This window comes from Pleuronectes platessa, chromosome 22 (assembly GCF_947347685.1).
Source record: "Pleuronectes platessa chromosome 22, fPlePla1.1, whole genome shotgun sequence".
Lineage (NCBI taxonomy): Eukaryota > Metazoa > Chordata > Actinopteri > Pleuronectiformes > Pleuronectidae > Pleuronectes > Pleuronectes platessa.
Window position 1 is genome coordinate 7,376,679 of NC_070647.1, and position 12,235 is coordinate 7,388,913.

At 42.0% G+C, this 12,235-nt stretch overlaps 1 protein-coding gene across 2 annotated transcripts; it reads right to left on the reverse strand.

Moving 5' to 3' along the window:
- Positions 1–334: 334 nt before the first annotated feature.
- Positions 335–10,537, reverse strand: si:ch73-252i11.1 (uncharacterized protein LOC553517 homolog). 2 transcript variants are annotated; one of them, XM_053414855.1, is made up of 13 exons: positions 10,144–10,537; positions 8,518–8,653; positions 6,546–7,455; positions 6,408–6,458; positions 6,174–6,300; positions 5,648–5,813; positions 3,967–4,075; positions 3,772–3,868; positions 3,612–3,690; positions 2,744–2,874; positions 2,079–2,230; positions 1,553–1,847; positions 335–1,269 (listed from the first exon to the last, which is right to left on the reverse strand). In XM_053414855.1, the coding sequence occupies exons 1-13, from the start codon at positions 10,416–10,418 to the stop codon at positions 1,212–1,214; spliced, it is 2,586 nt and encodes an 861-aa protein (XP_053270830.1). In that variant the 5' UTR covers positions 10,419–10,537; the 3' UTR covers positions 335–1,211. The 2 variants fall into 2 exon arrangements, with proteins under 2 accessions (XP_053270830.1, XP_053270829.1); XM_053414854.1 differs by having other exon boundaries at positions 335–1,847.
- Positions 10,538–12,235: the final 1,698 nt, after the last annotated feature.

A 12,235-nucleotide genomic window follows, 5' to 3' on the forward strand; every position in this document is an offset into this window, starting at 1 on the left:
AGTCCGGCAATTGCAGGCAGAAGATATAAGGCAGAAGAACCGTAGTGACATCCCATCATAACATGCAAATGTATCACATACACTGTAGCATGTTGGGAAACACAACAGGAGGTGTATGCTAGTGTATATGGTGTGTGTGTCTGTGTTTAGGGGGGTGATTTGCAGGCCTAATGTCTCATGTCACAGGAAGCACTGGCAGCCATATTGATCATCATTCATTCCCTGCCTCATTTCACTAAGAGCCCGACACGACCGCTGGTGGCATTTTCAATTCACTTAAGAGAAAGAGAAGAGAGAGAGAGAGAGAGGAGACAGACATTATAATGTGAGACAGTTTTCCATTAAAAATAACATTTATTTTTAATGCACAACAGTGTCAACGATACAATATTTTCAGCAACAGAGGAATCATACTGTAAATGACTATACATTATTTGTAGGTTTGGATTTCAATAATCAATAACTGCACACTTTCATAGTGTGAAACCAAAACCACTGACATTTTGGGAAAGAAGCCATCGAATTAATTTTTGAATTGACGAGAATTGATTGTCGCCCTCTAAAGGCAGTGTGCAGCAGCATCACTTCATTCCATGATGACTTCGTTAACTATCCATTGTGAACATTTTTTATCGGATTGTAGTGTTTAACATTTCCTCAGCACATCTATCAGAACTGCATTCGTGTTTGTTACTTTATTAGTGTAAAAAAAAACAATGATGGTTACAAACTATTTTAAGGTGCTAGAGTGGAAATTTAAGAAAAATGATATACTGCAGAAAAAAGGTTAAATGTGTGGCAAAAGTTGAAAATCTGTTATACCAATGAAAACTAAATTAATGATAACGTATCCAAAGCCATGGAAACTGATGCAATGAAAAACTGCCAAAGAGGTAATCGATAGACTAATGCCAGCTCGCTGGAACATTAGCACCATCAACCGATTACAAACATTTGCAAATCACTGGTTGATCAGCTTAAGATTTAATGCTCACCCGGTTAGAGTAAATCAACTTGTCATTTATATTTCCTGTTTGCCCACTACTGTTACTATCCATGTGGTTTATAATTTGAGTTTAACCAAGTTAATCGACGCCATCGCAGGCTTCATAAACTCCTCATTACACACTTTCTTAGTCAGTTCCTTACCATTTTAAATCATTGCACCAAATTATCCAAAGCATTCTGCAGGAGCCCCTTCAACTGTCCTCTCATGTCAAACGAAAAGGATTTCTACTACTGCATGATCCATTCACTTCACCTTGGGACCTAAGCAATGACACAAGAATCAGATGGTTTCTTTTCGGGTAGAGATGAAGACGATGCAGAGCGTGGGTACTGGTAGGTGCCTGACTGGGAATTGTAGCTCAAATTGCTGGGTTGGTTTGAAGCTGTGTTAGGCTGAGCTGATGTGCTGCGTACAAAACTAGGTACAGTGTTGACGTACTGGTTGGTAGCAGGCGGGTGGTGTACTGTCCTGCTGGGTTGGTTTGCAGCTGTGTAAGACTGAGCTGATGTGCTGGGTACAACCCTAGGTGCAGTGGTGACGTACGGCCTGGTAGCGGGCTGGCGTCCTACTGTCTTGAGGTCTGAGGTCTTGTACTGCAGCAGGTACTCGGGGTAGATTTGTTGCCTTTCGAACACGACGTAGATAGACGGGTGTGTGACGTCATCTACGCAGCTGTCATAGAGGTTTGTGGGGCTGCCGTCCTTGGAAGGAGGACGGCGGTAGTCAGAGGAACCTTTGGTGAAGTCTCCCACCAGCACCCGTGAGATGAACATGGATTTGACGTCAGAGTCATCGGTGTAGCTGTGGGAGTATTTGGCATCGCGGGCAAAGTAGCTACCTGTGTTTGGAAACAGAGAGATTTAGCTTTTAAGGGGAGAAAACATTATCATGTGTGTGGAAGGAGACTAAAGCTGCTCGCGCTGGTAATAAATATGGTTACAGGATGTTTTGTCAGGTATTATTATCATGTGATGGGAGTGTAAAACGTTCATAACTTCCCAGTGCCCAACATGTTTAAAACCAAAGATATAAAAGCTCGAAGCCCAGGAAAAACTCTTCTTCATCGCACCTGTGCCGAAAGCAGTTCCATGAGTTCCACAGATCCTCCAGTCAAAGTTGGTGAGGCAGATGGCATCCACGTGTACGGAGTCAGTGCCATGGAAGAGATTTTTTTCTTCCACGTTGCGTCCACCATTGTTGGTCCTCATCTGAGTCCTCTGCCTTTGTTTAGGAATGAAAAAACAGTATAGCTAGGGTTGGTGATCAAACGCGCCACATAGATGATGGCCAACTCAGCTGATATCCTCTGATCAGCAACAGTTTAAATGTGTCTTTAAGTTTCTCAACGTCTATACTTTGATTCGTTTGTAGCCATAATATCAACACTGACATGAGATGTGTAAATGAAGCTAGTGTATATTGATACACTTTAAGGTCAGATTTGTACACAAGTATTTAGAGCTGCCAGATACTTACACCAAATGTAAACAGAGCCAAAAAGTAAAAGTAAACTGAAAGAAAAGTTATGTCACAGCAGCAGCGATCTAGTTACCTAACTGAAGCTGACGTTGTAAGGTGTGTTCCACTTTTCATTTGCAAGAAGAACAATGTGGCAGTTCTACTTTCAAAGGTTAAATAACAAGGCCGTGACCACAACGGAGGCAATAACAACAAAGAAGGTAAACTCACAACAGATCAGAGGAAGTGTTTGACGGGTAAGTTCACCATACGTACAACTGAAAACTTTCCCACAGCGGTTTGTTCTGAATCCTCTCGATTGTGACGATGTCAAAGCTTCTCATGGTTGTAAAGAACATAGCTGCGATCTTCATAAATTCCTGTGAGGTGCGCTGCAGGGAGACTCGCTGGAGAACAAAAAACACACAGCACACAAAATGATCTTTTCCAAGTTCTCTTGAAAAACTCAGAGGCAGCAGTGTGAACACAACTTTGCCAAATCATCATCCTCTTCTAATTTGATAGGGCTTTTTTTTGTGTTTATATTGTTACATTTTCTCAATTACTTTGATTCAATAAAAGTACAAAAGGAAACAACCCTGTGTTGTCTCCAAAAGATTCAACTTTTGTCTCTTCAAACCCATGTTTTTCAAAGTACCTACCTACTAATTGAACAAACTGCAATTTGACTTCAAAGTAAAAGCCCAAAGTTAGTTTAGTTGTTGTCATGCTTTAATTCAATTATCAAGCTTTTATTTTTGAAAAGTTGTGAACTTGGGTCTGAAGATCTGAAGACGATTGTTTGAGGAGCAGTGTGTAAGATGTCTAAGGCTCTCTTTGCAAAAAATAAGTTAAATAACTGTGTAGAGAGAATAAAATATATAATTATATAAACAGACGCCATTGAACCATATCTATAGAAATCATGTTTGTTTCCACAGCTTGCATCTGCAATTGATCACTTACAAAAACCTATGCATTCACATAAGAACTGCAACCAAGAGAAGGAGGAGCCTTTGTCGAGAGGACCCCAGGTGAGGAGGATTGGGTTCCTCCTCACCTGCACCATCCATATCAAAAGTAGTTTTTTTTTGTATTTCTCGTGGAATACAAAGATTTGTTCAGTTGAAAGATTCAAAAATACCTTGTATCCTGTTACAGGAATCTGTGTCTTGTCCCAGTGGTCTGGTATAGCAAGAAAGCTTGGTTGATCCAGAGGCCTCCTGTAGACACACAGCAAACAGGTGAGTTTGTCCATGTGGATGAAATAGGCTGACACACTATACAGTTGTTGTTGTGCGTACCTTATTCTCTTTGCTTTGACATCGGCTGCAGAGACGAACCGGGGCCGTCTCCTCACGAGTCTCTTTGTGCCAAAATGGTTGTTTGTTTGTATCATGTCTGAGATTTAAAAAAGAAAAGAAAAGACATCCTTGTATTACCACCTGGATATTTCATAACTGTTAACATCATGCTCATTGGCATTATCTCAGGTTTACCCTTGAAGCTGAGTGAATACGACTGGGAACCAACGATAAAGTCCACCACGTCACTGGGGTTGGCCAGGAACCTCTTCTCCAGCTCACTGCTTTCCATGTCTGCTGCAGGCTGTGTTTACCACAAAACCAATCTCAGTTTTAAGATGAACAATCAGGAACAACTTGGTCAACAAGCGCAACAAATACACATATATATATATATATAGATGTGTTGGTCTATATGCAAGTGTTTTTCAATAGTCCCTTTGATATAGCGTCACATCTCACAGACAACTTGTGTTGATTTGTTATTAGCTTCTTCTCGATTCTTGTATAAAAGCAGTATGGTTTATTTGAACATTTTATTCCATTATTCATGTATATATTTAATTGGTTGGGGGGGGGGTATTGGACACAAAACACAGTAACACACAAACAGACAAATAAGTGTAACAAGGGAGTTAAATGTGGAATTGAATCTATAAATAATATCAATGAAAAAGTAACACAATAACAAGAGGAGATCATTGGTTTTGATGGGAGCTGTTCCTTGTCCGAGCTGAAGGTCTAAGGACAGAGAAAGTGGTTTGCTGTACAGATAGTGAAGCCCCTTGAGGCAACGTTTGGATTTGAGATGTCGAGATCTATAAATAACAGTTATTTGACTTGACTCTGCTAAATTGTCTTTTCACCCTGGTTCTGCTCTATGTCTATTGAGAAACACAGTCACATTCATTCTAGGCCCCCGAATCTGCAGATTTACACCATAACTGTCCATGTGCTGGTGAAAAATACTGATATCTACAACTTAAGGTGATGTTCTTATGGGATGGGGAAACCTGGAGGACAACTGATCGGCTATAGTTGAAGCAGCTCGACCACTTTAAAACTGTCATATTCTGCTCAGAAGCCCAATGTGGTGCATGACAAATTTTAAATGGATGGAATCTGGATAAAATCAGTGCTGCTGCTACTAATCTCTTCCCTCAGAGACGCAGCCACACAGCCTCTCTGCCTCTTTGGATTTGTTTGTGTGGATGTAGACGCATAAAAGGAGAGGATTAAAACTTTAATGGTGAGCAGCTCCAGCGAGAGAATACAGCAGGGACAGAAGAAATGTCTAGTGTAAACATAAGACGGGGAAAACAGACTATAACGAACTGCTGGGTTATGTAAGACCGCGCTGCTTGTCAGGTCAGTGCGGGTTTAGTGGATCGTGAGCGGGAAAGAAGAAGTGCAAAGTTCAGTCCTGGTGTGATTTGTGTTTTTAATGACTGCGCTACAACAGTGACACGACAAACGTCAGAGTCCACATGGACCACAGCCAGTGCAGCGCTGTTAATCGAGTACTACATTAGAAAACGAATATGTATGTATAGTATAAATATAATCCTCACCCCAGACTAAGACTAGAGTGAAAAGTAGTAATTAATGGCCACTAATCGAGTAATGTATAGCATCATGTATTGAGATGGGGGTAAGATTACAGAGCCAAGGGGAGAGAGGGCAGCACGTCTCAGCCATGTCTCTCTGTCGATTCTACTCCTTATTATTATCAAAAATATCTGAATATCACAGACAGGTTTGTATTTGCCGGCATTTGAACAGCCGTTAATGTACTGGTCGTTGTAGCCGTGGCATCCAAGGAACATTACTGACATTTTTCTCACATCCTGACAAGGAGTCTGACTCAGTTACTCACGGATGAAGCGTACACGTTCCACTTTGCGAACTCATCCTCCCAGTACCAGACCCACTCGGTGGTGTGGAGGTAGCTCGGCTGAGCCAAAGAGTTACAGGTGGAGAGTCGTCGCACTTTACTGGGTCCACAGGTCATGATGTCAAAATCGACAGGATCGGTAGTACCACTATTGAAAGAAAAATAAAAGTTATGGGTTAAATCGAGTGATCTATTGAGTTACACCTATATGTTAGTTTCCTGGAACATCTCACCATCCCAACGCAAAACAGAAAAAGGTCTAAGTTCATCTATATCTTTCCGGTGGTTGAAAGAGGAAATATTGGTTGTATTGATTTAAATAGTAAGGATTTATTTGTATAATCGCACCTCATTCATTTACCATTCACCAGTGTGCGTCTATCTTTAAGACCTCGTATGGCATCTGCGCCTTTATACCTTGAAGACCGGGTGTGACATCTGCGTGAATTTACACAATATTATCGTTTGAGACTATTGTACAATCCTATGGGATGTGAGCTGAGAGTACCTGTGTGTTTTTGTGGGGTCACAGAAGTCCTTTTCAATGGCTTCATTTTTGGGCAGGGCGGTCCACTCCATCCCCTCTTTGACCTGCCACCTGTACGGCATCTTGTCGTGATGTCTGAAACACTTATCTGAGGACACATCAGTAATATGAACGGTATAAGTGATGCCTCATCGAAGCCATGAGCAGGCAAAGCACCAGCATGTTGCTGATGTTGATTTCCCATCGATTACTCACCCTCGTGTTTACAGTGTCCTATGATGAAATGCATGCAGATCTCAGTTTTATCTGAAGGAAACAAACGAAAAGTACAATGAGGTTTCGTTTTGATTAGAGACAACAGGTTGAATTGATCCTGCAGCGGATGAAGTTTACCTCTGCCAGGCCATTGTCTCTGTCTCTTGCTCGGGTCGTCGTTGTTGGTGTTCGGCCGCCGCGGATAGTTGCCCCGGTAACCACCTCTCACCCCTGAGCCTCTCTTCTCTCCTCCGAAGCCGTCGCTCTGTCCCTTACTGCTAAAGGGATCCAAGTCATCGAACTCAGCGAGGAGGTCACCAAAGGAAGAGGATCGGTGCTGTTGGAGGCCACCCTGGTTTCCCCTGTTGCCCCGGTTGCCCTGGTAACCACCTCTCCCATTGTCGCTGCTCGCATCAGTGATGGAGGAAGAGCTTTGTCGTCGCTGCTCACTGTTGTCTTCGCTCAGTCCGTCTTCGGTGTACAGATCTAAGTCGTCGAAGTCAATAAGGAGGTCACTGGTGGAACCGGATGGTTGAAGCTGTTCAACGCCGTCCTGGTTTCCCCTGTTGCCCTGAATTCCAGTGTTGCCCCGAACTCCCCTGTTGCCCTGTATTCCCCTATTACCCCTGTTGCCCCTGTTGCCCCTGTTGCCCCTGTTGCCCCTGTTTCCCCTGTTTCCCCTGTTTCCCCTGTTCCCCCTGTTTCCCCGGATTCCGCCTCTCCCCCTGTAGTACTCGCCAGTACTGTTGGCAGCAGCATAGCCGTCACTGGTAGAAAAGCCTGGTTGCGGCTCTTGACGATCTCCCCTTTGGCCAGACAACCTTAAAGCCTCTTTGTTCCTGTAGACGTATTTCAAGGAGTTGATGATTTCGTCAGGCACATCTCTCTCCTTCAGGATTTTCTGTGGCTGTGGAGCATTGAAGTTGTGAGTCCTGGAGCAGGTGCAGCTCCCCCTCAGGTACCGCTCACAGATGTGCAGTCTTACGCAGCCAACCCCGGCCTGACACAGGCCAAACAGGCCATCGCCGTTGTTGTAATCGTGACAAATCTGTCAGGGGGAGGAGGAGACAAGAGGAAAAGGGTTGCTACATCGAGTAAACAAAAACAATAATGATTTATTCCAGTGAACAACTCCTTTATGTTATCAAACTACACATGAGAGCTGATCAAGTCAACAAACTGGTAACTACGTTTACATGGACTCATACAATCCGACTACTGACCCTATAAGAATAAGAGAATCAGTCTGATCATGGTGTTTACATGAGTTGCTAAGTGAATAGTCCATTCATATTCCCATTCTCATGTTACAGAGCTTGCCAGTTCTAAAAGCCCAATCTGAAATAGCTACATGTACGATTCTACCATGCACCGTGTTTTCTTTCTAATTTTGCAAAAGCTACAACTTTCTACTTGTGTACCCCGAGGTCATGGGTCGTCGAGCTGCTGGTAACTGTCGTACATCGATGTTTCAAAACGCATTGAAATGAGAATAGGACATTTTGATGTGATTAAGATGTACACGTCAACATAATGTGACAAACGTCAGAATACTCCCCACATGTCTTTATTTGATTGTTTTTTATTCCGTGTAAGACCTTATTCAGGTTAGGGTAATAAGGAAATGCTGTTTACATGGAAGTGTCTGATTCAGACTATTGTCTTTAAGGGATAGTTCACCCATTATCTACTCATCACCAATACAATTCATTTGAATTGGATTTGGCAGCAATGCTCTTTACCCTGAAACTCAAACACTTCACCAACCCCTCCATCGGCATAGTGGTGACTAGATAATGAGGGAATTCTCAGCTTTGGGTGAAATAACCCTTTAAGTTTAATATCAGAATACTAGTGTCCATTTTAACGTAGTCAATGATAAATTATGAAATAAATAAACATGGGCTTCAGAAGACTGCTCAAGCACAGGTACTGACACATAAAGTAAAGCTTAGTTTATGCTTGTCTTTGACTTTGTGCAAATGCTGCAATTAGCTCAACATGGACTGTGCTGGAGGCAGGAGTCTGTGAGCAGGTCATTTTTAGTTCGGATCCCCCCTGTGACTGATGAACCTATGTGGATACACCTTGTGTGTGTTGTCAGACTTACATTAGGTGTGAGCGAGTGGTCGTTCTGCAGCAGCAGCGTGCACAGCTCTGGCCTGCTCAGGCTCTCCACTTTGTGCTCCCTCAGAACCCTCGCATTGTGCTCAGAGTTCAGCTCATGGGAGAAGAGGCATCGTCCCCTGTCAAAAAAAAAAAACAATAACACACAAAGACCCAGAGTTTGATTGTTAATATACAGTGGACATTTCGGTACAAAGACCTCTGGAAGTGGGGGTTCTGAGTAGGTTGCACTACCCCCTACTGGCAAGGGGCGTAACTGCAATGGAAAAAAAGTTTACCATTTTGAGAGTAGTAGTAATATGTTTAAATTTTTTCATATTTTATTACATTTTTAGAACATTAAGTGTATTTCTTACAAAAAAATGTAGAACGTGACGTAAGCTAGCTAATGTGAGGTTCAGCTTCTGTCATTTGGAGAGAAAAATGTTTCAAAACTGGTGTAAAATTTTCAATTTCATACTAAAATCATGAATGTTGCAGCTCTGCATTTCAAACGACGCCATTATACAAACTGTGTTCATGGCGTGTCTATACTCTTTAGTCTACACACTAAAGACTTATCGACACTAAAAAGGTTAAATGTCAGCATTTTATCAGAGCTGTGAGCTTAAAAGCGTCTGTGCAGTGGAGTGTGGGAGTCTTGGCTGACAATCATTATGTTTCAGCACATTTTACACATCAAATAACTAATTAGAAACAAACGTAATTTTTTTTTTATATTTGAACAAACATCAGGGTGATACATATCAAAATGACCGAAACCATCTTCAGAAAAAGCACGTACTTTGACTTTTAGGTTTGGTCCATGTCTCATCCACTAACATGGAGGAGGCTGGGTCTATATGGCCACCAGCCACTAATGGAGCCAGCAAGATGTTTTGGGCTTCACTTTTTTTGGGAGCTGTTTGTCATCAATCTATAAGCACCGACAAATGACAGGAAAACTGACTCATACAGTTCCTATTAAGGAAATAGTTTGGAGTCTTGGGAAACACATGTCTGTACAGCAAATTTGTAAAAAAATGTTTTACAGATAAGCTTAATTTGGCATTATGAGTGCCGTCGTGCCTTTCCTCAGGGCCACCGTAGTTATGACATTGTTTGCTTAACAACCTGATAGCATTTTCTAAACTGTTTAGATCTCCACTAGAGGGCGTCAATTCCCCAACAGTATCAGGATATTCCATAAATTGCGTTTTTCTTAATCTTCATAAACTTTTGAGCTACGTTAAAAAAATCAATCAAATAAAAGATCTAATAGACAATCACTTTTCCAGCTGTTATGTTAAATCAGTCCTACACCATGGATGCAGACTTTGAAATTAAAAGTCAGGAAACGTCCACGGTCAAGGCCTTTAAATCCAGGTCAACACGAAAGGCAGCCTTTCCCAGTAAACTGGGACCAGGAAACGAGCCTCTGACGATTCAAAAACACACTCAAAGGTTCGATGGCTATAATCTGAGCAATACTAATTACTTTAAAAACAATTCGGGTATCTCTAGAGTACATTTCAGTGCACAACACCAGCAACATGACAGTTTGAGGTTTTCCATCGAACCTCAAAGTGGCCTGAGGTTTGTTTAGACTGTAAACTAACGTGTTGTTTACCTGTGCAGGGTGAAGGAGCAGACGCCGCTGAACAGGACGTGTTTACACAGGTGGAGTCTCGAACATGTCCCCGGACAGTCCTTGGCCCTGCACAGCTTCAGCCAGGTCCTGGCCACCACCACCTCCTGGCCTTCTCCTCCTCCACTTCTGAACAGGAGGAACCTCTCCGTCCTTATGATCTGCGACACATTGGCGGAGCCCACGTTGAACAGGTCCACGGTGTCCACCGCTCCTCTGTTGGCACAGATGAACTTGAATATCTTCGACTCCTCCATCTCTGTCTGGGCTTCGTCTGTGCTCTGTCTGTCTTCCTGCAGAAGGTGACGTTCAGCCTTTTGCCTTTAAGGGGGGGGAGGATAGTTCACTGTCGTTTCCGAGGAATAGAAACCGAAACTGAATTATTCTCAGCGGGGACTGATGCTGCAGCGCCGCACCCGTCCACCAGGGGGTGTCACGGTGTTATAGGACTTAATAAGAATTGTGGTTTTCCTTCTGTCCTAACACAGATAAAAGAAATGTCTCTTATTAAGACATGTGTCATAACTTATTGCAACAATACTTAGTAAAAGCAAATGTGTAACTATTACTATTATTTCAAATTAAATCATATGAAAATATATAAAAACCCATATGTGTATATACATAACGTTTTGAACGTCTTATTACTTTTTAATGTTATGTGCCTGTTAACTTGCTGCATTTATCTATCTGTCTCTGTGTGTCCGTCTGTCTGTCTATCCACCTGGGGATATCAAACAATGTTTAGATATAATAAAAAATATTGTAGTGTCATTTTAATGTAATTAACTTACTGAAAAATGTCAACTCCACAGACTGTTTTAACGGCTTTAAATTCTTCTAAACCATGTGATGTCAGTAAAAGTAACGTGAAATCTATTTTTATTCATTAATCTAGATGTTCTCGGTTTTTACTGCCGTCCAGTTTCTCTTAAAGGGTCTGATTAACGTCTTTTTACGCCAGGCGTGTAGGATAACATTTGTCACTTTGTTAAATCTGATTACTGTAATCCCATTAATGTCATCTGCCAATCCCAGTTTCTAAAAAAAATCGGCCTACTTCACAAACAGAACGCATCCTGCCCACGCTCTGTCACGTTATAGTGAAAACACTGAATCGGATTCAATGCATTTAAGGTTTTATTCCCACACAGATAACATGGTGACTAATACCAGCTGCATCAAGGAGAGAACTAAAAATATTTTATTTTTATTTTGAAGCAAATACAGCAAATACACACACTAACTAAAATGCATATTAAAAACCAGTGCTGCGAGCAGCACTGTGCGGGCCTGAGCACTTGCAATCTTCCCTGCAAGGAAATTGGTGGAAGTGTTAAAGTTAATGGAACATTTAAAGTTAAATGTTAAAGAAATAGATTTTTTTAAATCCTACCTCTGAAGCATATTCCTCAGTCATATGTCATCGTGTCTGTCCAGTTATTTATATGTGATGCTGCCAACTATCAAACAAACAAGCGGCGATGAAAATATCAAACCTTGATGAAGGATAAGTAACATGATAAAATCTCATTTAAACATGTAAGTCAAATCATTGATCAGTCCTGTGAAACATCTGGATGTATTCATCATCCATCAGCATCACTCATCTGCATTTACCTCGGAGCACATTTCCCATCAGCCTCATTGCTTCCTGCCCCCAACCCCCTCCTTTGAGAATCTATACATGCTGGAAGTGACTTTTCCATAATTCTCTTTTGCCCTTTACTCCCTCCGCCTGTCTGCTGTCACCAGAGACTCTGATGCTTTAGGTTTCATTGCCATGAAAGAACAGCATTCTTTCTCTTCCTGTTTGGTGCTGTGAGACAATCCAGACTCACTGACCTGGAGGCTGATGACAGTTAAGTAAGAACTCACAGCCGAGCATTATAAGATGCATTACACATTATCAAGAGGTGTGTAGTTTGAGTCCAGGGACCCTTGTCATATGTCAGATGCTCCCACAGGCCACGAGGGGTCAGGCTGATGGTGTCTGTTACCAGGTCTCAACCATATGAACACCCATGGAAAACTTTAAACCAACACTGTTGACAGTACTCACTGCTGATTAATG